General features: G+C 45.9%; 5 protein-coding genes across 6 annotated transcripts; 2 read left to right on the top strand and 3 right to left on the bottom strand.

Annotated features, from left to right (window-relative positions):
* The first annotated feature begins 1,485 nt into the window (after positions 1-1,485).
* LOC105183707 (uncharacterized) lies at positions 1,486-10,766 on the top strand. 2 transcript variants are annotated; one of them, XM_011142012.3, is made up of 7 exons: positions 1,486-1,987; positions 6,840-7,005; positions 7,275-7,696; positions 7,989-8,300; positions 8,368-8,569; positions 9,031-9,258; positions 9,530-10,766. In XM_011142012.3, the coding sequence occupies exons 2-7, from the start codon at positions 6,850-6,852 to the stop codon at positions 9,608-9,610; spliced, it is 1,401 nt and encodes a 466-aa protein (XP_011140314.2). In that variant the 5' UTR covers positions 1,486-1,987; positions 6,840-6,849; the 3' UTR covers positions 9,611-10,766. The 2 variants fall into 2 exon arrangements, with proteins under 2 accessions (XP_011140314.2, XP_025159419.1); XM_025303634.1 differs by lacking the exon at positions 1,486-1,987 and having other exon boundaries at positions 5,462-7,005.
* A 17-nt stretch (positions 10,767-10,783) lies between these two features.
* Positions 10,784-13,574, bottom strand: LOC105183726 (ADP-ribosylation factor-like protein 3). Its single transcript, XM_011142052.3, has 5 exons — positions 13,499-13,574; positions 12,530-12,658; positions 12,286-12,417; positions 11,331-11,567; positions 10,784-11,165 (listed from the first exon to the last, which is right to left on the bottom strand). Exons 1-5 carry the CDS (start codon positions 13,499-13,501, stop codon positions 11,124-11,126), a joined length of 543 nt encoding a protein of 180 aa, XP_011140354.1. The 5' UTR covers positions 13,502-13,574; the 3' UTR covers positions 10,784-11,123.
* LOC105183732 (RCC1 domain-containing protein 1) lies at positions 13,551-15,845 on the top strand. The gene is made up of 7 exons (XM_011142070.3): positions 13,551-13,739; positions 14,299-14,547; positions 14,670-14,860; positions 14,945-15,074; positions 15,150-15,276; positions 15,359-15,533; positions 15,631-15,845. Exons 2-7 carry the CDS (start codon positions 14,303-14,305, stop codon positions 15,801-15,803), a joined length of 1,041 nt encoding a protein of 346 aa, XP_011140372.1. The 5' UTR covers positions 13,551-13,739; positions 14,299-14,302; the 3' UTR covers positions 15,804-15,845.
* Positions 15,828-17,006, bottom strand: LOC105183755 (uncharacterized). Its single transcript, XM_025303631.1, has 2 exons — positions 16,200-17,006; positions 15,828-16,061 (listed from the first exon to the last, which is right to left on the bottom strand). The coding sequence occupies exons 1-2, from the start codon at positions 16,333-16,335 to the stop codon at positions 15,871-15,873; spliced, it is 327 nt and encodes a 108-aa protein (XP_025159416.1). The 5' UTR covers positions 16,336-17,006; the 3' UTR covers positions 15,828-15,870.
* LOC112589629 (uncharacterized) lies at positions 16,455-17,015 on the bottom strand. Its single transcript, XM_025303630.1, has 2 exons — positions 16,744-17,015; positions 16,455-16,635 (listed from the first exon to the last, which is right to left on the bottom strand). The coding sequence occupies exons 1-2, from the start codon at positions 17,001-17,003 to the stop codon at positions 16,497-16,499; spliced, it is 399 nt and encodes a 132-aa protein (XP_025159415.1). The 5' UTR covers positions 17,004-17,015; the 3' UTR covers positions 16,455-16,496.
* Between the last annotated feature and the right edge of the window lie 7,752 nt (positions 17,016-24,767).

Below are 24,767 nucleotides of genomic sequence, written 5' to 3'. Positions count from 1 at the left end.
AATTTATTTTTCATAAGTAAAGAATGCACGACTGCGGCATCGAATCCCAGCCGCGTGCATCACCGTGTGGAGAATCGCGTGACATTAATTTATAAAGTACCGCGCGCGTGGTATCGCCGTTCTGCAAAGAAGCGAGAGAGAGGAAAACACCCAGGCTGCGCGCCGGGCTGACTTTTGCAGTCCGCGAGTCGTCTCGCGCCGCGAAGCGGCTTCGGAGTCGCCTCGCGCGTGCGCGGCCCACATCGCGCGGCCACGGGAACGGGACGCGGCTCGTTTTGCAACGCGGAAGAAGCAATTAAGCCGGGCGCAGGACGAAACAAACAGGACGAACGGAAGCGAGCTGTGACATCGCGGCTCGATTATTGAAATCCCGGCATCCAGTCGCGACTCGAGAGACGTCGGCAACCGGTTGAACGCGTCTCTTCCTCTTCTTCCTCCCAGCGTTTCTGATCGCCCCGTGCTGCGCCGGCCGCGGCTCGGACGCGACTCTCAATCGGAGAGACCGGCGCTCCTTCGTCGGCCACGCGCATTCCCTAATCCTGCGGCTCCAGGTCAACGACTGTCCGCCGAAAACCTTACCGCTCGCGGTCGCGTCGACCGCGTCGGAGCCGGTTCCACCACACAGAACAGCTAATCATATCCGTTGTATAGCTGTTAGATCTTTCGTGCGCAGCGTAGTATAGTAGTATAGTAACAGTCTATGCGGAGTTCGGTATTTGTGATTTGAACTCGACCGGTCCAGAAATCGTGGTGACCGAGACGCTTTATCGAGCGGTTCTCTCTCTCTCTCTCTCTCTCTCTCTCTCTCTCTCTCTCTCTCTGTCTCTCTCTCTCTCTCTCTCTCTCTCTGTGTCTCTCTCTGTCTCGTTAGATTCTGGAGACATGGAAGCGCCGAGACGTAGAAACGCCAATTTATCGCGCAATCGACGACGGAGGTTATTTGACAGACGTAACGGTACAGTCATTAATTTACATTACCGCGGTTTCTGGCGTTCGTTTGTTGCGATTGAGATCGTCGCGAACGCGGCGCGTCGTCGATCGGATCGTTTACGATGCCGTGATGTTATGCGCCGACGTCGGAGAGACGGGACGCCAGTCCGGCGTCGTCTAACAGGTCCTGCGTTAATAGACCGTATTGTCAGCTGCCGTGTGTGTGAATACCGTGCCGATGATTGGTTACGATGATTAGGGACATACGACGAATAGGCGCGACGGATGTGCGCACGACACGCATAATTTTCAACGAATCCCGGCGTTTATTTTCAACTAATGGGCAAATGACTCGTAGAAAAATTGGAGATTACGTTACGGCAACGTCCGCAAACCCTTGCCAGGTCAACGTAATTAAAGTCTCTTCACACTTTATTCTTACTTCCACGAGTCTCTGGCGTCTCTCTCCGGTGTCGGATTCAAGTGAATCCGAACAGGCGAGTAAGTGTAACCGATCGCAAGTCAATTGCGCAGAAATAAACCTTCTCGCCACGGAGCTGAAGAGGTTTCAGGCTCGCCGGAGATTAACGAGTGCGGAAAATCGCCGATCTCCGCGCGAGACATCCGAACGAGGCGAGAATTTCAGCAATTTTTAAACGCTCTCCGCACGCGACCGCCACGTGTACTTGCGCACGCGCGCATGGATAAATACGAATAAACGAAAAGAAAAGAACAAGCAGCTGACGAGCGCGCAAGTGGCGAAAATGTACCGCAAGTTTCGGTGGCGGAGAATTCGCTCGAGTGCGGATAATATTCCGGCCGCGAAGGCAGAGATCTGCATCGCGTCGGAGACGTGCAGGCGGTTCATTGTATCGCCGGCTTTTACGCTCCGAAGTCAGGGGACTTGCTCAGATAGGTAAGTACCGTTCGATGGGCTCCGTCCGACGCCAGTCACGCCACAACCTTCGCCGTGTCAGGTGTACGGGCTCCTTGCGAGAACCTTGCGCGCATCGTTCGCACTCGGCGCAGCCAGACCGTTGATATTTCGACTACTTAGGTATGTGGAACGCAGAGAGACAGAGAGACAGAGAGAGAGAGAGAGAGAGAGAGAGAGAGAGAGGGAGCGGGAGAGAGGGAAAGAGAGAGATCGCTACGCCTACGCGCATCATCTGGCTCTCTTATGATTCCGCTCGAAGAACTCGAAGAGTCTAGCCGTTGAAATGTTCGGACGTTCAGGAACGTTTTTACGAATCTGCGGGTTCGGCACGAAAGTAAACCATGACGAGAATCCGCGGGTGCGAGAGATCGGAGGATAAAGTGCCTGGCCGAAATTTTCTTAAATTCTTCTCCTCGGGAGAGAAGTCTTGTTACAAGCGGACGGTGAACCGAGCGAAAATGATAAAAATTCGCAATTTTCCGCTCGTCTCTTCGTACTCTTCGCCCGGAACACTTTGGGCTTTCGGTCGAGTTTGCGATCGCGAGGATTCGCGTTGTGTTTCGTATACACGATACTGCCTTTGGCATGCAACATGTTTAACGTGTACGATATCTTGCGATTGCAATTTGTTGTTAGCTACATTTAGGTTACGAACACAGCATAAAATGATTGATGTCTCGAAAATTCGAAGAATTAATAATTGACATGTGACAGAGGTCGCTGACGCCTCGTACTTTAGAAATACCAATGTGTGTGTAATCGTGCTCAAAGAATCATTAACTTACGAATGAAGGAGCTGAATATTTCGGGGAGGATTAATTTGGGAAGGCTATCAAGACTCGTCGCGATTTTTCTGTTTGTTCACTAATTCCGCGCATTCCGGCGACCGCGCGCCGGTGGGCGGCAGTTTCTGCGAGACGCGCGCAAAATTTTCCCGTCGTAAATAACGTAACGGAAATTCGAGCTCCAATGATCGTATCGCCTTTCCACATTGGAAACACCATCGAACACGCTCTACTTGACTGCGACTACCGTTGCCGCTGGCGCGGCCACGCGAGGGATCGCGGATTTTTCAACCGGCAATTCTGCCGCCGCAACGCGTGTAATCGCAACCTGCACCCGGTTCGTTTGTCTTACTGATCACGCTGGCGAGCTCTCGCGAGCTGACTGAATGTCCGCGAGACGTTAAGCAATTGTTGCGTCGTCTCCTGAAATCGCAAAGCACAGACGCGTGTACGCGAATTGAAGCAACGCGCGCGAGACGTGAGTTGCAAAATCGGAGGATATAACAGTTCAGACATGCGCAGCTCCTTTCATTTGTTGCTTCGAGGAGTTATGTACCTAAGCTGAGCCTCACTTCGAGAGTATTTAACAAAACTCGAGGAAGGTACAAAACTGTGCGCAAATGATGTTGGAGACGTCCTACATGTTGTGTCAGAGTTAATACATTTTTGTACGGTTATTTTACATTGTAAGATGCGACGCCTCCAAAGTTTCCAAGGGCGTCCAAAAACGAATAACTGATCGCGAAATGAGCTGAAACTCTGCGCCATTCGCTGTTTTTATATTAGCGTGATTCACACCGGGTAACTGTAATATTGTGCGATGGTATAATTTTTAGACGTGCGTCAGTTCCTCATTTCATCGTCGCTTCTCCTGTTCACAGTAATTTCCGCTGGCTTCTTTTTTAACCTCGACGGCACTAATGTTGACTCAATATAGACATAATTATCCCGATACGAAAATAACGGAAATTTATCTTCCAAACACACATAGACACATAAACACATATGTACGGACATTATTAGTATAAATAAGTTCACATCAATTAAGATTCTCTCGATTGAGGAGTACCGTTAAAGTCCAAATCCGACGAAAGATTCTGTTAGAATGAAAATTATTTATATACGTCTCAACTTCTTGATGATGTATTCTATTTTCATCGAACAGTAACGTGTCTCGCGAGAGAAATTGTCGTTGCACCGACGTTACCGAAGGGACACAAATTGGAACAAGCACTCGAAATGTCACTTTTAACGCGAACTGCTCTGTGTCGAAATAACGGAAGAATACATTTTTGGCTGGTAATCCCGACAATATTGTCGATATATTTGTGTGTTGTGCGCTTCTCGTGCGAGAAAAGTGCTCGAGCAAGCGAAAATGTTTAAAATTTTAAACGTTTCACATACCTTTAGTAATTTATGATAACGTATAACTGTTACGATTACTTGCTCAGTCAAGGTCTGCTTTTATCGGAGTGACGACAAGTGAGTCACCGCACGTTGTTCTTATTTTTTCGAAGAACGAGTTGAGCGAATGTAACTGTAACATACAAATATGTTACATGCATACATGTTACATGCATGTTACATACAAGTATAATATATAAAAAATAATTCCTCCCGGCCGTGACTTTGATTCGCTTCACTTGACTGTGTGTATTAATAATTTTGCCAATTTTGTCAATTTTAAAATTGACGAACGTTTATCTTAACGGCGAATGTGCTAAATAAGCAAGGGACCAACAGCATTCGCGTTTGTTATATGTAATGTATTTCTTTCTCGTTAGTTGCCCTTATTATTTATACTATACGATCCGAAGTAACGTTTACTACGCTACTGTCGCTATCGCAAAATTGGCCACTAATTATCAACGACAATCTGCACATGGGTAAGTAGCCACTACACGTTTTACGCATTCCTTATGCAAGGTATACCGTTACATCAAGGTCACCGTTATTGCGATAATTCATACACGAAGCTCCTTTCGACACGAAATCCGGCATAAAAGCGTCTTAATGTCGCAAGCGGGATACTTGAAAAGCGACGCTAGTATAAAAGCAATGCCGTTAAATCGTCAATATTTGTTTGCCATTAGCCATATTGTCCGCGCAGGGACGCACAATTGGAACACCTTGCCACGGAGAAGACGGCCATTGCCTCCTCCTTGACCTTAAACCGCGACGACATTGCAAAAATCTCGCCGCGCTTTCCCTCTCGGCAATCTGAGAACGAGGCGGTTTCCGTGTTTATTACTTTCATGCACGGTTCACCGGAGCTGTTTGTAAAACGTGACAAACGCACGTATAAAATTCAATAATCAGAAGGCAGCTTCCGTGATCGCGCTGATTATCGCTTGTCTCGCGCGGAGACAATCGCGCTGCAATTTTAGTGTAAACTTCCTCCTTAAAAAACAAATAATCCGACATTGCCCAAGGACAATGTCGGATTATTTGTGCCAACATATGCCAACACCCCGGAGGGGGGAGAGCAAATAACATTATTTATAAACATAAAACCACAAATGAAAATTTTGGAGAGGTCTTTTAAAAGAGGAAAGTGTCACGTTTCCTTACTTTATCGTACAGAGCGCGAGGAATGTCTTCGATTATTGAAAATAAATACTTTAGAAATCCAACTCAATTTCCTCTTTCTGAATCGTACGTTGGAAAATATTTAAGTCATTTTATAGAAAGGATTGCAATATATAATTTAGAAAATTTTATTTTTGTTTTACTTTCATAAATTTTACTTTCATAAAGATGCATTTGTACCTTAAATGAATACAAATATATATAAAAATTTATTTGCTGTACGGACAAATTTGAGTGTCAAGTGTAAAGTTTGTCTCTGTTTGAAAATGTTAGTACGTTCACAATAGAAACAAAGCTTTCATTACGTTTTTACGACGATACACATCATACACACAAGCATATTCGACCGCAGAGTCGGCAGATGTGACACAGTGCCGAAATATTAGCAAATTTTAACAATCGAGTCGACTTGTTATTTCTGTCGGCCTACCATTGACGACTTTGGCGCGTTGGGGTAACGATGACTAACAGTCCGTACCGTTAGGCCGAATCGTTATTCCAGCTGGAGAATGTCAATTTCATGCGGTTTACGGTACTGAAATTGCACGTTAGTATACACTGGCGTTGCGCTGATCGTTTGTCGTCTTGTTGCGACTGATCCCTCGGGATAATCGATGACGATACGCGACCACGCGCGCGTCCGTTGCTCAGAAAAGAAATTAAAGTGACGCCGGCGAGTTAGATGAAACGAAACGTGAACTTTCACCTGAACTCCAGTCTCTTTTGCAACTATGAAATAAAATTCGCGCACATTGTCCTTCCCGATTTGCACAAATGCTTCCATCAGGATACATCGTTCCTGCTCGAACAATGAGAAATGCAAACATGAATGAAGGAATATATTATTTAATTCTCCCAGTATAATTTCTTCCGCGTGTCGGGTCATTAAGTCTTCAATAAGAGAAGAAGAAAGAAACCAGATGTTCCCTCGACCGTCATTCGCCTGCGAATTTTCCGAGTCGCCCAAGCCTCGGATGAAACATCGAAGGAAAAGAGTGCAAAGTCAAATTTTGACTAAAGATAACAACGTCAAGAGCGAAAAAGAGTGCAGTCGATCAGCAGCAGACAGCTCGAGTCGCATGTGTCATTCGCTCCGTTCGCGCGCGCGCGCGCGCGAACTTTCTACTCCGCGTATCCTTCTCGTTGCTGACTCAACGCATTCGTCACCGATGCTTTCGCGCGAACCTGCGAAAATACGCGCGCAATGTGCGAGCACCCCGGCGGCGTCGCCATTCGGCGAAACGACTACGCCGGAGAAGCAACGGTATCCGCGACGGCCACGAGCCGAAACGCTTCCGGTGTGTCGCCCGCGCTTAAAATCCTCGCGTCGACGCGTCGACTCTTCCTAAAAATAACTCGACCAGGATCGGCATCCAGTTTCGGGGTCAACGACTCGCCTTGAGGACCTTCGCTGGCTGGCGGAGAGAGCAGGCTCTCGTCGTAATCGCAGTTGGGTCGTTCAGTTGCAGGCGAAAATTCGTCCTGACGCTGAATCGACGCGAGCGAATGACGTCGTTCGCCGCTTACGCAGCAGGAAGAAGAGATCCTCGTAATCGCGGTCTAGCAATTGTGCGCTCACCAAATACTGTGTGTTGCAGAAGCGGAAGGATGTGGCTATCAAGGACATGGCTCTTGCTACTGCCGCTGCTCGGGGTGGCGTGTGATCAGAAGGACGAGGACGATATGACCAAAGCCTTCACCGAAGAGGCCAGGAAACTCTTCAGCTCGAGACCCAACGAGAATATGAAGCAGCGTATGAAGCAGGTGCTGAGGAGAACTCTAACATACAACGCGTATTAATGTACATTTATTCTTCTCGGTTTCGATTTATTTCGCTTGCCACATCTGATAAACGCGAGACTTATGCGCTGGCTCTTTCGTCAAGTTTGCTTCGCGACACTCCGCGACGAGATCCTTCTCGGATAAATGTTCGTGGGAGTCGCTCCCTCAGTTAGATTCTAAAATCATCATTAGATCGTTGAAGAGCGTTATTAAAGATGCGTAATGCGGACACGTGGTGGTGTAATCAACAGGTCGGCGACACGTTGTTCGAGAAGACGTCCTCGGAGGACGGCTTCAGCAAGATCATCTCAGGTTTGAACAGCTTTATGTCGGATGACCGACCTAACCAGGGCTTCGACATGTCGATCGTAGGCTCAGTCTTGAATTTGTTGAGCATGGCGAACAACGGCGGACACACAAATTACGGCAAGCAATCGGTGAACGGCGCGCAAGAGGAGAACGCCATAGACTGGGGCAACGTAATCAGCAAGAGCTTGGCGTTCTTCCAACAAAATGTCAACAACGACATAGTGATGGGTATCGTGCCGATGGTGCTGGAGTCACTAGGACACACGACCAACGACAATGACGCCGGCCACATAGATCACTCGGGGCATTCCTGGTTCTTGCCGCCCATCCTGGAGAACATTCACGTTATGTGGGATCATTTCAGGTATTGCGTCGTCCACACGACGTTGCGGAACGCAACGAAAATTCGAGAAAAAAACCCTACGCTGGGATCCACTTGCCAGCGAGCCGATCCTGTTCGAGATCAAAGCGGATTCATAACGGGAACGGGGATGAATATTAATACACCGAAGTAGCTAGAAGAGAGATGTTGAATGTGACTTAACTCGTTTGTGAATTTTTTTATCTATTCTAATAGGTTTCAATTCAGGGGTAGAAATAGGGTTAGAATGGAAAATTGCTGCGATATTTTGCGTTGACGCAACAATACGTTGCAGTAATTCGGAACTCGGCCGGATGTTGTGGAAGAACAGCGGTCTGTCGAAGCTGATCGCTCAGATGTCGGACGAGGAAGGCAACATCCAATACGAGAAGCTCATGAACAGCTTCGAGAACCCCATGGTGCGTCGCAGGTGGATCAGGTCGTTCACGAATTTCATCGCCGAGTGGGTCTCCCACGTGTCCGACCCGTTGAATCAGCAACGTTACCTCTCGACCGCGCAGTTCATCGGCAACAGCTTCCTCAAGTCCCAGGGATTCCCGAAGTCGGTGATGTTCGACGCCCAGAGACCGACGGAGAGCCTGACCAGGTTAGCGCGACCGTCGTCGTTTTACAGACGCGAGTAACAATCAGTCGATCCAATTTCTCTTGTCCAGATTGGCGAACATGCTGGGGCGGAAGTACCTGAACATGAATATCGACAGTTCGCAGTACATAAGGCCAGCGATAGCGTATTTCCAGGAGTTAGCGAGTCTAGCCTCCGAGAAAGGATTCATCATGTCCCGGATAAACGCGCACGAGTTAAGCAACAAACTCAGCAACACTATCAACAACGACATCGTCTCCCCTATGCTCAAGGTATAAGCACGTCCACGACGAATTCTCGCACGGACTCGCGCAAACACGCATCTTACTTTCAGAAATTTCATCGAAACCAATAATTCTGATTGGAAATAACAAGTCAACGCCAATTAACAGTGACATCGCGTCAATATCAGAATTTCCCACTCAACGACAAAATTATGTTGTGTCATTTGGCAGCATGGTTGACTGGGAAATCGTGGCGCTGATGTTACGTTATCGTTAGTCCCCAACGGCAGTTTCGAGTTTGACGCTTTCGGGAATTTCAGTGGTTTTGAATCCGGTATCGTTTTCTACAGGCCACCAGGCGACATTAATTTTAGAAAAGACAGAGAGAGAGAGAGAGAGAGAGAGAGAGAGAGAGAGAAGAGGGAATCCCCAATCCTCTCATAATTATACACACACTCGTCGCAGCCAGCCTCGCTATTGTTTCAAATTGAATCCTCACGATTTTCCAGGCGTATCGAGCGTACAAGTGGGCGACGAAAATGCCGCAATGTGCTAGTCAAATCTTATGTACCATAAACGAGAAGAGCCAGCAGGAGGACAATTACGACAACGAGTCGCGCGTACGCAGCGGAGTGCTGAAGTTGGCGAGTTTCCCTGCGGCTTGGGCGGTCAGCAATAAGTTAGGAGTCAATTTCTGGCTCCTCTACGGAGCCATCATCGAGCATGAAGGATGCGTCGTAAGTAAACTGCTACCGTCGGTCGTGCGAGAGAAAGCGCAGCCTCACGGGACGGAGATATTGAGAGAACTCTCTTCAACTTGCGATCTTTTTGAGTCACAAGTATACGACCGACGACCGAGATCGGAGGAAGAATGACCAAAGCTATAATCGGCGAAGCCGCTCGCCGCAAAAGAAAAATATTTATGTTCGCTCCGTCGCGGTGTATCCGCGATTATGCAAGCGTGGCGATCACCGCCACTCACTGACAATCGTCTCGTTCCGCTTTCAGAGAAAATATCCGGCGGACTGCACGGTCTTCCACGAAGAGGAGATCCGGGTGACCACGGAGAGCATTCACAGCGAGCTTTGAGCTTTAATCCGTTTATTCGCGGCCTGTGAAAGACATTGCTGCTAGGTCGCCTGTAAAAAGACGCGCGAGACCGAGCTCGTTTCTAATCTCTGTCCCATTCTATTTATTGCACAAAGTGAAAGATACGCCGAACGAAACCGGAATCGTCGATTCTGTCACTGCGCCTGGTGCCCGACCTGGCGCGACTGCAGGATCTGCGGAGTACCTCTTCGACCTTTTTACGTGTACATACAAGCGTAGACATTGCGACGTGCCACAATGTCAAATGTGGAATTTCCACGGCATGAACGCAACCGAGAGACGCTGTAAATGCGTGCAGAAAAGAGAAACTAAATTCCTCATCTCTGACAAACGCGATTCAAACGTCCTGCCAACGTCCTCCGGTCTTCCGTGCTGTCTTCTCGGCAAGTCCGCGTTTCGGAGAGGCAACGCGTTCGGATGAGCTTCTCCGGAAAATTAATACTACGCGAGCGGTTAAGACTCGAAGCGAGGAAAGAAACGGAGGAAAACGCATGTTAGCTTTCGTGCACTTTCTGCACGAGAGACGCTCGATCATCGATGCGGCGCACCATTCCGGACGCGGAACTGACGGGTGAACTTGAGTATGAACGCGTATCTCGCGTCAAACACAAACGCGAGCAACCGGAGGAATGGTGCATCTCGTGAAACTCCGCGATTCCTCTTAACTGCTCACGTAGCATTCGTCGTTAAAATAAAAAGAAAGTGCAGTCATGAACACTTACGTACATGCTGCGCGTTATGGTTCAGCGCGTCTCAGCGCGATTCCCTCCTTCGCGAGTGCAGTAACAACGTGGTGCTCAAGTCTATACCGTAATTATAAGTATAAATGTTACATTAATTACTATTATCTACGAATACGTGTGTATCTTCTGTCTTGTATTTTTTTCTTTCTCTAACTCTCTCTCTCTCTCTCTCTCTCTCTCTCTCTCTCTCTCTCTCTCTCTCTCTCTCTCTCTCTGCCCCTTTCTTGTTTCATCTCTTTTTATTTTACATTTTTTACTAGATAAGTCTATAAAAATGTCTAATCTATTTAAAACAGCGAGAAGGCATGTTCTTTTACAATAGAACGCTCGCTATTACAAATCGCGGTATCTCTCTCTCTCTCTCTCTCTCTCTCTCTCTCTCTCTCTCTCTCTCTCTCTCTCTCTCTCTCTCTCTCTCTCTCTCTCTTCCTTCCTTTCATGCGAAAAAATATAATTTCGCGAACTTCCGAGGCTGATGACGAACGGTTCGTTCTAAAATGGACGGAAGTCCGACGACTGAATCGTTCGGTACGACGGATTCGAGATGGAGAATTCCATGCTGGGCATTCAGACGTTCGTACTGAATCCAAAAACGACGGTGTCCTCAGTAGCTTCTTGTACATAGTAGATAGAAGATAAATAAAATTCATGTGAAATGTACAACGGACGGTGTAAGCCTGCTCCTTTCGTGCGTCCTAAATGTGAGATAAACGTGTCGATCGTATCTCTCGACCATCAGGGCACGCTTATTATTTCCTTTTGATGTTCTTACACGCCCACTCTAGACCCTCCTGGAAAATAAAGAGGAACTTGATTTTAAAAGCGTAAAAGACGCGCGCGCGAGGAGGATCTCTCTTGTCGTGTCGATATGACTTCTCGTAATTTTAATTTTGCAATAGGTGCACTTTTCTTTTTTTCTTAATTTCGAGCCGTGAAAACGGACATCCTTTACGTACCTTGACGCCCTTGCCTTCGGTAGCGATGCAAGATTGTATTTGCCAATCACGATCCTTGATATTGTGCAAACCGAGTCCCTCCGCTATCTCGGCCGCCGTCACGGCGTGTCCCAGATCTTGCTTGTTCGCGTACACCAACAACGGCACTCCTCGTAATTTTTCCTCCAGCAGGAGTTCCGACAGCTCTTGTCCCGTTTCTTCTAGTCTCTTGATGTCCGCGCTGTCAACGACGTAAATCTGCCGGCAGCGTGCATCGAGAAAAAGGTACGTCTTAATTTGCATTTTTCATTTAGCAAAAAGAACGCGCGAGGCTCGAGGCCTCCCGCATGGGATTCACGGAGGGAGAATTCATTTACATTTATTCTCCAGCGAGAAAGGAGAAAATCCGTCGGGAAAGAACAGTGAGAGGAGGCGTCGCGAATTTGCAAATATCGGGAAGACAAACGATCCTTCAGCAAAGAGAGGACCAAAACACATATTCATCGGTCGTGCATACAGCGCTCGTTCCTACTTGACAGCATGATCTAATGCACTGTGTACGCAGATACCTGCTCCCGATAACAAACTTGTAAAGCTCCGTCCACGGAGATATTAAAAACTATCGCTCGGGTTGCTCGTAAATTTCTAAAGGTTGTTATGCGCCTCGCTTATTCTACATTCCACGATAAATAAGTCGAAAGAGCGCAACGATAGAGTCAAAATTCTTCATAAAGCGCATATCGCATCGCTCTGAATAATTAAAACCAGCATTCGCTCTCACGTTATGTTGCACCATTTTCCGTTGTATTAAATTTCACGATGTAAAGCGGTATTCTTCCCTTTTTCGCCGCCTTTGTGAGATCTCATGAAACAGTTACTCTTTATCAAGTGGCGAAATGAAATTCCCGAAATAACGGTGACACAGCCGACACAAAGCCGAGCACCGAGTAAAAAAGTAATATGAAGGCACTCTCACCAGCACGTCCGTATTCTCGAAGTAATTTCGCCAGTACGGTCGAATTTTTCGTGCCCCGCCGATGTCCCAGACGTTCAGCTTGAAGCCTTCGCTCTGGACGCTTTTTATGTTGAAACCTTGCGTCGGAGTGACCTTGAGAAAGTTAATTTCCCCGTCACGCGTCGCGTAAAATTCATCGTGTGACAAACATATCTCGGGTTGTGCATGTTTATTGCATTTTGCGATAAGCCACCATCGTGCTCACCTGCGTGATATCTTCGCTTGCCAGCGACTTCAAAATTGTCGTCTTGCCGGCATTGTCCAATCCCAACAGCAGCAAACGCAGCTCTTTATCAGGGTTTGATCTCAACTTGCGCAAAATAGCCAGTAGACCCTGACATTGCATATCGATTTTATTTACAACTATAATGCGCAATGTAAGTTTCGAGAAAAAAACACGCTGCTCTATGCTACGTCACGTTTTCAACAGCGAAAATAAATGCTGAGCGTTTCTTGCCATGAATATAAATTGAAAAATTATAACATTGTTACGATTCTATCTAGTAACAAGATTATATTGAATATAATATTTGCGAAATTTTTGCAGGTTTCGTATTTACGAAAAATTCAATATCTATTATTTTGAATTATTAATTTTCTTTTTTTATTATTATTTGTCTCTTTGGAACATTATGCTTTCGTCGAAAAAACATAATTTTGCATTTGCCTGAGAAATTGCGTGAGAATCCAACTAATTTGAATTCAAACTAAAGTAATTAATTAAGCTTAAAAGTACAGACTCATGCTTTCGTGCGTTTCGGAGCTTCGAATTAAGCGCGCGTGCGTGCCAGTGCGTGCAATCTCATAAATCCCGAAGAAATAATTCCCACCCAAATGCACACATGCGGATAAGGTTATGGCGATAGTGTATGATTTCCAATTTCACCAGACTGCGTAAAAGGATACAAGCGCAGTGCGTGAAAAGAATACAAGTGGGTTCTTATGTGCCAAAATAACGAGGAAAGGATATTTTTCGTAACGAAGCGTTTCGCAGTCCGGAAATTTCAATGTAGTGCTCGACGTAAATGCGTTCTCGAGTTTCACACTGCAATCTCTCGGTGGCCTTCGAAGGTTATGTTTTGATTGTTTCGTGCTTTCGAGCGTGTAATACAAGGTGGAAGAGAAATAGTGCATAATAATGTGCATTTGCATTTTATTCGCGTAACAATTTTACCATTTTATTGTTGATATTTCAGGCACTGGAGCGGAGACGCGGTAACGATTTACTGCAATACGTCGACGACTTCGGTGCCGTTATATCAAAACGTTCTGTTGTTTTCCTGGTATCCAAGGGAGACAGTGACATCTGCATACCGCGACCGAAACCACGTGGTTGTCGGCGCGTTTGATGTCGTCAACAATCGCATTCCAGTTATCTCGCACGTTGTATCGTTCCTGTAAAGTATCATCAGTTGGTAAATAAATTGCAGTCGGATAAATGACCAAAACCACTTGTACTGCACATACTCTAAAATAAAAATGCTCGAAACGTGTCTCACAAATAAATGCGTTTAAACAAATTAAATAAATTGCTTTTTAAAATAAAAAAGGATACAAGGGATAAGTCATTTTAAGCGATATACACCAATTTTTCTCTCTGCAACCAAGTTCTGTTTTTAAATAATATTTTTTAAGCACTGGATAATCTTTGGGCGCTAATGACCTACCTACGATACATTACCTACAATTTTCTTTCCGAAAAAAAAAAAGTATTTGAAATGAAAGTTTGAGACATATAGATGAGTCTAGAATGTACAAGAAATTTTTAACAAATATTAACGAAGTTCCGTACGTAAAATTTGAATTTAATCGATTTTATTTTTTTTTTCGCCGTTTTTTAATTAAATTTATATACATCTTGCCAGGATAAATCGTGAGTGGTTTTTGAAAATTCAGCCAAACAGTGATAAATTACTACTAAATCTACTAAATTAAATTTACTAAATTACTCCATTTTATACTTATCACTTGCAGAAGCATGCCCGTATATTATACTGGCTTCAACGCCAGTCCTCTGTTTTCAAATCAGGATGGAATAATCACGTCAATATCACAATTGACCGAGATTTCATTTCCCGAAATCACAAATATCGAGATAGGTTGGAATTATTTTCTTCTATGGCGGGACACTAAATTGTACATCACTGGGAAGATCAGTGAGAATGAAAATGACGAGAGAAACGGTCCTCGTTTAATGCGGATTCCACATGAATCATCAGGAAGGTAATGGTATACCAAATATCTCATTGTTTAGGTCTTCGAATCATTCAGAGAGTTAACGTGCGAGTGATTCTGTAATAGCATCCAAATTTCATCATCATTATCATTCTATTAATTTTATACAGTTGTAAAATGGCCATTGCTGGCCGGGACAGCGTAATTATTCTGTCAACACATAACGAAATCTGGAAGTATAAAGTGTACGACGATTCTTGGCAAAAAGTGATCCCTTTTATTCCCAGCAATGATAACTTGCACGCCGAATACGCCATCAAAATGTCACAAGCGGGATGTACAGTGGTGCTGACTAATTTAGGTATGTCAGGTAAACGAGCGGAAAATTCGTTTCTGAACATCGTCGAGTATTTTCAACGAAAATCTTTTTGTTTTACTTCTCAAGGACGCGTCTTCAACGCCCCAGTCTTGGTGGAGGTACCGAAGAGAGTGAAGTTTGTTGACATCGCCAGTGGCTTCGACCACACCATTCTTCTGGCCGAGAACGGCGATGTTTACTCGATGGGAATGGGAACGTATGTTGCATTGCTCTTGCGTCGTTGCGCGCGTATTATTAATAATACTCTGGAAAATATTGCGATCCGTGTCAGGCGCGGCCAGTTAGGACACAACGACTTGGAAGACTGCGACAACCCGAGGCTGATCGAGGCTCTGGCGGGTCTGAGGATCGTACAGATCTCGGCGGGTGGATGGCACAGCGCCGTAGTGACCGATCAAGTCAGCAAATTGCGTCGCAATCGGCTGTAATTTCGCTGCATGTTGCATAATCATAATCTTTAACAACTGTTTCACACGACAGGGCGATCTGTACACCTGGGGATGGAACACGAGCGGGGAACTAGGGACCGAAAGCAAGGACACGAAAGTACACGCGGTTCCAACTTTAATAGATCTCAAGAGCAACGAAGGCGAAGATACAGAAGTTAACGTAAAGAGCGTCGAATGCGGCAACTCCTTCACTATTTGCTTGTCGGGTAATATACGTGTGTGTGTGTGTGTGTGTGTGTATTAATTTGGTCGCGTCGAAAATTACATTTCCCGGAGAGGTGACGTCTTCGTTTCTACCTTTAGACGACGGGTCCTTTTGGGGTTGTGGCAATAACAAATACGGCCAGTTAGGGAAACTTCAGCAGGACTCGGACAATCCGCGCGGTTTCGCTCGATTGGACATCGGAACGCTCGATCCTAAAACAGTGAAGAGATTCAAGTGTCACGAATGGGGCACGGCGATAATCACGGAGTGACGGTGTACTTTTGCTGTCGTATGAAGTAAAATTATTTTCCTAGTTGTGTGTTTTCCTTCGATACTCGTCACATATTTCCTGTGTGAGTGTCAAAGACCTGCGCCGCTTCCTTCGCCTCTATCAGCGGTAGAATGAACCGTCGATTGTCGGCTAATATTTCGTCCTCGTCCAAGGAGCACGGCGGCGTTCGGGGAGCTGTCGTCGCGTTCAGCTCGTCGCCAATCGCTCGATAACTTTTCGTATTATCCTTTGTCGTTTCTGAAAATGGAACATTCAACGGAGCTTATAATCGCGCGACGCTCAGGACGTCGCCGGTAAAGCCAGTTCCAATGAAGAAATAAATAAAGTAATAAAGTGAAAAACTACGATGTATTTTTATCCTGTTTGTGCGCTTACGTTTCTTGCCCTTGCGAATGCCACTTGTCAGCTCGACGGCGCTCTTTTCCAGCCGTTCGCGAAGCTGCACGTCGAACGGCCCACTCGCGGAATCCGCGAGCTTAATTTCGCGTGGTGCTCGGAAGGTGTGCGGCATAAAAAGGGTACGTGTCTCGATTTGCGTCACAAAAACTGCATACACGAGAGCGTATCGCAGTTCGTTAGCATACCTGCTCGAGAACCAAGGAGATGAAATGTTTCTCGCATCACGTCCTCCTTAAAGCGATAAGAAACATTCGAAGTAACGGTATTCTAAATTTACATGCTGTACGTCGCATCGATAATAATGTCCAATGCGGTGTTCGGGGTCGTTAAATCATAAGATCGAATCACTGCGTCTGCGTGTTGGATTAGCGAAATCTTGTCTGAGGATTTCCCCGGCGAATTATTCACCGTACTGAAATATAAAATCAACTCCCGTAAAATTCACTTTCCGATAGCTCTCGAGCATCTCGAGACGAATTAATGAGAAAGCTACTAAAGAACAATACCTTGCTCAGTTTACCTGTTTCTGCCATCTCGACCGTTCGAGCTCTCCTGGACGGAGGGAAGCTGGTTTCCTCGGGACGCACGCTCGGTATCCTCCGCCGTTAATTCTTCGAACGATTTATTCGTAATCGAATACTTCGCTCTACTCGCAGTAGATTCGTGGATACTGGGAGCTGAGAGAATATTAGAACATTCGTCGTCGACGAGTAATTCCCAGTGCAACAATCGATCACCGGCGGATATTTTCTCGGCGGCACGGAGAAACAACGCTCTCATTTCTTCGAAAAAGTCCTCGCGGAGCAGCTTCTTGTCTGTCGAAAATATTCCGTTCCCTTTCGCTACCGAGGAGATTTACTTCCCAACGATAAACGATACCAATCATGCTCTCTGTAAATTTTCCGCGCGCGCGCGAAAGATATCGCGTCCGGTACTTGCAACCGCGTCAACGTGCAAACGTTTTGCTCGTATTACTTGATACCTCGAATTAATTTCATCTCGCCAGCCAGCCAACTAATTAAAACACTCGTATAATAATCATCCAGATTATCTCTGTAGCGAATAACTTGAAGCGCGACAGTATCCAAGAACCAAAAAGCAGCCTTGTTAGTCTCGTAGTCTGTGACTCCCAGAAAATCACCCAGCAATCTGCGCGACGATTTTAATTATTCGTTCGTACTCTCGGAATTCTCGGTGAAATGCGCGAACAGCAAAGTTCCGTGCTGAAAACTTCACCGACTCGATGACACATCGCGGCTCCGCCGTCTCAAGCCTCACTGTCTTCCCGACGAGGCTCTTGAACGTGCTCGGAAGAGTAGGCATATACGCGGCCATTCTTTCGGACATCTGCGACGAATACTAGACTGCGAAGAATACAAAGTTCACGCGAAATTGTCGTTATCACTCTTGTATTTATCTCACGTTCGATGCGACATGCATCTGAGACGACAAAGTAGACATCAAAGTAGACATCAGTTAAAATTTGCTCACACATGCGAACTCGAACTCGAAGAAACTCTTAGGAGATCGGTGAAATTAACGTTCAAACGTTATCCAATCTTCGATCGGACGCTCAAACCAACAAAAAGTTTCAAAGTCAACTGATATCACAGAGAGAGAGGTAACCTCGTTTTTTTTCCAATTTCAATAAAATTCAGCACGCTCTTCTTCGGCCGCTGAGTCGCTTGAATTGCGCAACGCGGCTCGACTTATTAAACGATTTCACATATTATTAAATTGAAAATCAGGTTACGTCTCGCGTAAAGTTATTCGCGTCGGATACTCACACCTGTGCGCTCGCGTGCGATGTGAATGCAATCGCATTTCCAGCGGAGAATCGCTTGTCATTGACGACGACACGTCCGTATACACATCGGGTGAGAATAACAAAAAAAAAAAACATCACACGCGGAGACGACACTCCGTTTTGTTTTTTACTCATTGGTTTTATTAATTTTTTTTCCATATTTTGTTCAATATTTTCAGAAAATAACACTCCAAAGCGAAAAAACCGTATATTCTCACCAATCCCAATGTATGTATAATATATATATATTATACTTCTCATATATAATATATATGTATATATATATAATATATATATAATGTATACTTTTATACTTTATATATAATAATATTATGTAGAGTAGCGCACACTTTAGACTGTTATGTATCGATACCTTTTATAATTTTATCGATAAATTACAAATATTGAAAAACATGAAACAGACACAGTCGGCGGGGACGCGCGGACTTCGGCGTGGGGACTTTTCTTCTCTTACGGAACCGTGAAAAAAGTTTTTCGCGACGGATACTGCTGTGCCCGCCGCTTCCGCGTTCGCCCGATCCGGAATAAATCAGGGGGGGGGGGGGGGAATCGATCGGCCGGCTCGAAGGAACGTCTCAAGTCCGCGAATCGAGGGAACTGCTGGAGGAGAGGGGAGAGAAGAGGGGGAGAGAAAGATAGGGAGAAAAAGAACAATGCGACTCGGACCGAACACGAAATGCAGAGGATCGTGTTGGATCTTTCATCGCGCGCCAAGTGTTTGTATGGACCCGCTGTAAAGTTCTCGACTGAAGAGAATCGAATTCCAGGAGCGCGCGAATGTGGAGCTGAGGGAAGAGATTATACATCGGCGGACGCAGGCAGGCGGAAGCGGAAGCGACGAGGCGTCTTCGTCTTCTCTCGCGCGCGTCGAACGCTAATAACTATAATATATAATATATAATACGTACGCGCGAACATACGCGTGCCCCGGCGCGACTGACTTTTTTTTTATTTATATATTTTCACACCGAAGTCAGAAAGGCAATACGCAGTATGAACTTACTTAGTACATTTGTGTTTTGTGTGTGTGTGTGTGTGTGTGTGTGTGTGTGTACGCGTTTACGTGTGTGACTTTTACAACTATTTTTTTTCTCATTTGTCTATTGTTCCGTGCCTTCCTCTTCTGTTTCTTCTACTACTTCCGCGCTTTCTTCATCTTTTTTGTTTTGTTCTTCGTCTTCTTCTTCCTCTTCTTCCGTCATTTGGTTCTTCTACTTTTCTTTGTTTTTTTTTTTTCGCTTTTTTGTCCGTAATAACACGCTCTTTCTTTCTCTAACTCTTTCTCTCTCTCTCTCTCTCTCTCTCTCTCTCTATCTATCTATCTATCTGGCAATTCGCTTTGTTACATCGTTACTCCCCCCGTTTTACCTCGCAATTCCCCCCCGTTTCTCTTTTCACTTTCGGTAGCCTTATTCCGTCTTCCCCCCGTTCTTCCGAGTCACGAAAATTATCCGGAGACACGTGAGAGTAAGAGGGATAGAGAGGTACGAAGAGGAGGGATTTGAAGGATTGGGTGGTCGGAGGGTAGCGGAGAGATAATCGTATACAGACGCGGCTAACGTAATCAATCAACGTTGAACCAAGGTAAACGAAAGAAATAAAGAAAGAAGGAAAGAAAAGAAGTCACACATTCACGTGGTGGGATGGTGGCAGTCGCGATCGCAAGTCGTTCGCTAGTCGGCTTCTCCGAGGAAACCAGAGATCTCGTCGAATCTTATTACAAACGTAATTCTAGTACCCTCTGCGAGGGACGCAAACACACTCGCTAAAGACGTCTACGTAAAAAGTAATCTTCCTCTCCGGGCGTATACAATTTGTAGCGTAAATTTATATAAAGTATGAGAGCTGCATCGCTCATCCTTACTCCCTTTCAGTTCTCCCGTTACTCGCTACAGCATTAATCCTTACGTCACACATAATATTTCCGTTTCGCATGTAGCAAATTTTTCTACATTGCTGATTGTTATTTCATATATTAACGGTCGCTTTGCGTGTAAGTATGTGAACAATTGATCGAGACAAATTTAACTTGCTTCACCAAAGCTGCATTCATCCAAGTGACTAATACTCGTGAATAATACTCGAAGTGAAAAATTTTAAATTACAAAAGCGAAAAGCTTGTCAGAGTGACAAAATTGCGATGTTTACTTTACTGGATGTCTCGTAAAATTTATCTTCAATTTAATTTCCTCCACGCGCGATGTGTTTAGAGATCCTTACTGATTTCAGGGAGATCCGCCGGCGACTACGTTCGTCTCTTGAGATCGCGACGGATTTTGAGATAAGGCGCGCTTCCCTGTGTATGAACAACGAGACACCGCAATTTCTTTCGCAGACTAATGACTTTTGCGTGGGGCTTGTACGTCTCATCGCATTGTGTGTGTACGAGTCGCCGCCAAAAATTGTAAACGAGAAAGAAATTGGGAACGCGCGATTGCGCACACACATTCGGAGAAGCGAAAATTAACGAATCAACATAAATTGAATATTTTTCAATCGATTTTATTGAAAATAATACAACAAAATGTCTCATAATAATAATATTAATAATAATAATAATTAAAAATAATTAATAATTATAGATACGTACTGTTCTACTCAATATCTAGATAATCGCCTTAAAACATTGTTTAAATAATAATATTATCATCGTCATTTTAATCAATGTAATAATAATAATAAAATAATAATAATAATAATAATAAAGGCAATAAAGTTAATAATAATAATAATAATAATAATAATATATCATAGAATAATGTATCAATAAACAAACTTAATAGGCTAATTACTCGTTAATCATTCGTCATCGTTCTCGATCGCTATCAATGGATCTTTTACTTTACCTAGTCATCAATAATGGATAATTAATTAATTCATTAATTAAATTACACGTTGCTTGGATATGCACATAGAGATATAAAGTCGTTTTTGGTCCCACCTAACTGCAAACATTATATTCATACAATTTTTTTGTTATGTGTGTGTATCGCTTGGATCGCTTTACATGTATATGCGTGTGTGTTTACGTGTGGTGTGCACGTGTTGCAAATAACTACTGTCCCGCTATCGGTAAAGCTGTCGTTTCTCTATTTCCCTTTGTTCCCCCGCATCCGTATTCCGAAATAATCTATCGCGTATACACATGTGAACAGCATTCGCATTCGCGTCGTAGCGTTTGTAATGCGAGTGCGAGTGCGAGTAACACTCGAGTCGTATCGAGTCGCGAAACGCGCGCGACAGGATGCCCTCCCTCCCTCCCTCCCTCCCTCCCACCCTCCTCCCTCCCTCCCTCCCCCACCTACCACCAGTGAAAAACCGGTGTGTACCGCAAAGAATGACACACGCAAAGACGAAATGCGAAAATGAAGAGAGAAAAACTACAGTAGAAAGGATTCGCGAAGAAGATTCGGATACCTTCGTCCGTACCTTCGGCGGTCGAAAACAATTATCAAGGTATACGCGTGTGTTCTTCGCGCGTCGCTAATAAAATATATATATACATACATACACACACACACATACACACACACACATATATATATATATATGTACATGTACGTATGTATGTATATATCGATGATTACAATGTATACATATCGCTCTTTCCCCGTGTTCCGCGCCCGTCCCGCTGTCACCGTTCCACCCCCGCGTGTTGTTCCCCGTTCGCTTCTCGTGCCCCTTTCCCTCTTACTTGTCGTCACCGTTTCTCTCCCTGAAAATTCCTTATCGCTCTCGGGGACGAGTGTCGTCATCGTCATCGTCATCTTTGTCATCATCGTCGTCGTCATCGTCGTCGTCGTCGTCGTCGTCGTCGTCGTCGTCGTCGTCATCGTCGGAACACGCGCTCCTCCAAGTCGTCGCGTTCAACCCCCGTTTTACAACTGGCATTGCGTTCCGTTCTCGTTCCACACTCCGCTCTTTTACAATACACTTATAAGTTACCTAATAACATTATATTCTCACTAGATGATGCATCGCCGTGCGCGAGCGGACGCCTCGACGCGGGTCGTCGACGCGGCTCTCGTTTACACGTCGCCGAGTGTCGCATCGACGACGATGCGTGCGCTGTCTCGTGTGTCCGTGTGTATGTGTGTGTGTTTGTTTGTACGTGTATCTCGACCCGCACCGACGCGTCCTCTCCTCACGTGGGATATACATATTTCTTCTCCTTCTTCTTCCTCTTCTTCTTCTTCCCCCCCCCTTTTTTTTCTTTTTTTTATTTATCCCCGTTTCCTCGCTTACAGCCAATTGAGATAATTTTTTTCCGCGGCACCGGCGACGTCACACGCGCTCGCCCTGGTCGCCGCTGTGTGTAAACCTAATTAATCTTTCTTATTAAGGCTACGCCGCGCGCAATTTCTCGCAATTTACAATTTTCTCGCACGAATACTGGTTTATATCAGTCTCATATTTCTCCCGCCGGGCCCGGTCGAGCCGACGCGACCGGCCTTTCGTCTTCGGAGCGTCTTCGCGCGACGCCGCGTTACGCGCTCGGACCGAACCCCGCGTATTAATGTAATGCCAGTTGTACGCTTTTCTCTCTCTCTCTCTCTCTCTCTCTCTCTCTCTCGTTCTCTCTCTCTCTCGTTCTCTCTCTCTCTCTCTCTCTCTCTCTCTCGTTTTCTCTCTCCCTCGGAGACGATCGTTCGCGTCGCGTTCGTCTTTCCGGCGGGGAAAACGCGCGCGCTCCCTACGGATAATCATTCCCCGAGATCGACATGCGCCCGATCGCACGACGCTAGTAATAACGATCAACAGTAATGATTCACAGCAAAAACATATTCTTTAATTGGTTTTCGTACTATATATTCAATCGCGCAAATTTTTAGTCTTCCAATTTCTCTCTCTCTCTTTTCCTCTTGCCTCTCTGCGGTCGCCATCCTCTCGTGATGCAATTTAGCGCGCAATTCTTTCTATTTGCATTCTTTCGCAAATATAAATGTAAAGGATTTAACGGAAAGACTTTCCGCGCAGCATACGTATCAATATAAAAATCGATATTAATATGAATAATTAGCCGACATAATGAAGCGCCATGTATTTGAAAACTGTTGATGAAAAATCGCCGCAATTTAAGAGCAGTTTAGTGAAGGACGGGGTGCGTTTTCGCGTATTTTCGCAGTCGACGTATTGTCCAAATTCCCGTTTCATCGCGCGTCACAATGGAATTCGCACCAGTTTCCGCTTCCTCCGAATAAAAATCCGAAAACTCGACGCGCGCGCGCGCGCGCGAAATCGACTCGGGCCGGTTTTCGGCGCGCACGCGACCGTGTATCGATTGCAGTCACGAAGTTACGAAGCGCAATCGCCGCGCCAGCGCCGGCGAACCGGACCAGTAACGAATTTACACGCAACGATCAACAACGTCAAAAGCGAATTTATATCGGCCGCCGCGCGCATCATCCACCGCTAATTTCGTCACTGTCGGCGTAGCGTCGGCAGCGCGCGTTTTCCCCGTCGTCTCCACGACGCGACGAGCGCTCGCACGCGGCGCGACTCCCCTCGATCGCGATTATTCCACCCTCGCGCGAAAGAGGAAGGAAGGCGCTGGGAATCCTTTCCCCGAGAGGCTGGTCTCTCGGCCAGCAGGACGCGAGTGTTCGATTTCACACGTCCTCCTCCGAAGTCGCGTCGCGCGAGAGGCAATCGTCATCTCGCCTCCCCCCCTGCCCGTTTACTTCGTATCTCGTTAACATACTTCAAATAGTATTATACCTCACAACCATTTTGACAACAATCAACCGTCAACAAAAGAGCGTCCTACCTCAAAGAACCTGCAAAAGGTGCGCCACCCAGCCAGCGTCGACTTCCGGCGACGCTTTCGCGACGCTTCGCGTCCCCGTTTTGATTTCACGCCAGTCGACACCCGGAAGGAGACGACCGGCTACTCCTCAGCCACCTCGTCGTCGATGCCCGGAAGTCGAGCTTGCCGGCTGACGTATCACATGTTTCAAAACTACGAACCACGTACGTACCGCGATCGTCTCGCCACGCTCGCATTCATTCACAGATCGCACAACAAAATGCCCTTTGATTTCTTCGTCTTCCGCGCGCTTTCTCTCTCTCTCTCTCTCTCTCTCTCTTTCTCTCTCTCTCTCCCTCTCTTTCTCTCCCATGCACTCTCGCTCTCGTTCTCTCGCATTCTCTCGCTGTCTCACGTACACTCTTTCTCACTTTCTTCTTTCTCGCTCGCTCACGTTCTCGCATTCGTCGCTCGAAGCATCGAATCGCTTCCGACTGCGCTTCATTCACATCTCACGCCGTCAGATTCGTCGCTCGCACGAAAGACGCTCTCGATGCGGGGGTTTATCCTCGTTTAATCTGCCCCGTCGTAATTTTGCACACCGCCGATTCCTCATCTCTTCGCCGCGGATTCTCGAGGTCGAGAGAGAGTTTCGCCAACGGCGAAAACTTGACGCGGCGTTCGCGGCGAGGTGGAAAATCATCGATCGACAAAACGCGGTGGCCGAGTCGCACATCATTCGCGCGATTAGCAGAGACTCTCTATTTTTTCACACGCCGAATCCGATTATTACGAAAGAATTTAATTAAAGCCCGCGCTTTTTCAGTAATAATCGTCCGAAAGTATCCTCGATAGCATTTTAATATTCTCCGATAATAATGTAGAGAGATGGATGTATTGGCGCGAGAGGGGGCTTCGCAACTTCCGATGGCTGAAGCCCGGATTTCAGGAGAATATTCTCTTTTTTTTT

This window comes from Harpegnathos saltator, unplaced genomic scaffold (genome assembly GCF_003227715.2).
Source record: "Harpegnathos saltator strain DR-91 unplaced genomic scaffold, Hsal_v8.6 scaffold56, whole genome shotgun sequence".
Taxonomy (NCBI): Eukaryota; Metazoa; Arthropoda; class Insecta; order Hymenoptera; family Formicidae; genus Harpegnathos; species Harpegnathos saltator.
Note: the sequence above shows the minus strand (reverse complement) of the source record. Positions and strands in the feature narration are given on the sequence as shown.

Excerpts from the sequence above, each read along its gene's own strand:
- LOC105183707 (XM_025303634.1), top strand. The coding sequence starts at position 6,748 with ATGACGTCGTTCGCCGCTTACGCAGCAGGAAGAAGAGATCCTCGTAAT. Across the intron at positions 7,006-7,274 it reads TGAAGCAGCGTATGAAGCAG|GTCGGCGACACGTTGTTCGA; the intron begins GTGCTGAGGAGA and ends TGTAATCAACAG. Across the intron at positions 8,301-8,367 it reads CCGACGGAGAGCCTGACCAG|ATTGGCGAACATGCTGGGGC; the intron begins GTTAGCGCGACC and ends TCTCTTGTCCAG.
- LOC105183726 (XM_011142052.3), bottom strand. Across the intron at positions 12,418-12,529 it reads CAAGCGAAGATATCACGCAG|GTCACTCCGACGCAAGGTTT; the intron begins GTGAGCACGATG and ends AACTTTCTCAAG. Across the intron at positions 11,568-12,285 it reads TCGAGAATACGGACGTGCTG|ATTTACGTCGTTGACAGCGC; the intron begins GTGAGAGTGCCT and ends CGCTGCCGGCAG.
- LOC105183732 (XM_011142070.3), top strand. The coding sequence starts at position 14,303 with ATGCCCGTATATTATACTGGCTTCAACGCCAGTCCTCTGTTTTCAAAT. Across the intron at positions 14,548-14,669 it reads CCACATGAATCATCAGGAAG|TTGTAAAATGGCCATTGCTG; the intron begins GTAATGGTATAC and ends AATTTTATACAG. Across the intron at positions 15,534-15,630 it reads CTTCACTATTTGCTTGTCGG|ACGACGGGTCCTTTTGGGGT; the intron begins GTAATATACGTG and ends TTCTACCTTTAG.
- LOC105183755 (XM_025303631.1), bottom strand. The coding sequence starts at position 16,335 with ATGCCGCACACCTTCCGAGCACCACGCGAAATTAAGCTCGCGGATTCC. Across the intron at positions 16,062-16,199 it reads CATTCGCAAGGGCAAGAAAC|AAACGACAAAGGATAATACG; the intron begins GTAAGCGCACAA and ends TTCCATTTTCAG.
- LOC112589629 (XM_025303630.1), bottom strand. The coding sequence starts at position 17,003 with ATGAGAGCGTTGTTTCTCCGTGCCGCCGAGAAAATATCCGCCGGTGAT. Across the intron at positions 16,636-16,743 it reads GGTCGAGATGGCAGAAACAG|TACGGTGAATAATTCGCCGG; the intron begins GTAAACTGAGCA and ends TTTATATTTCAG.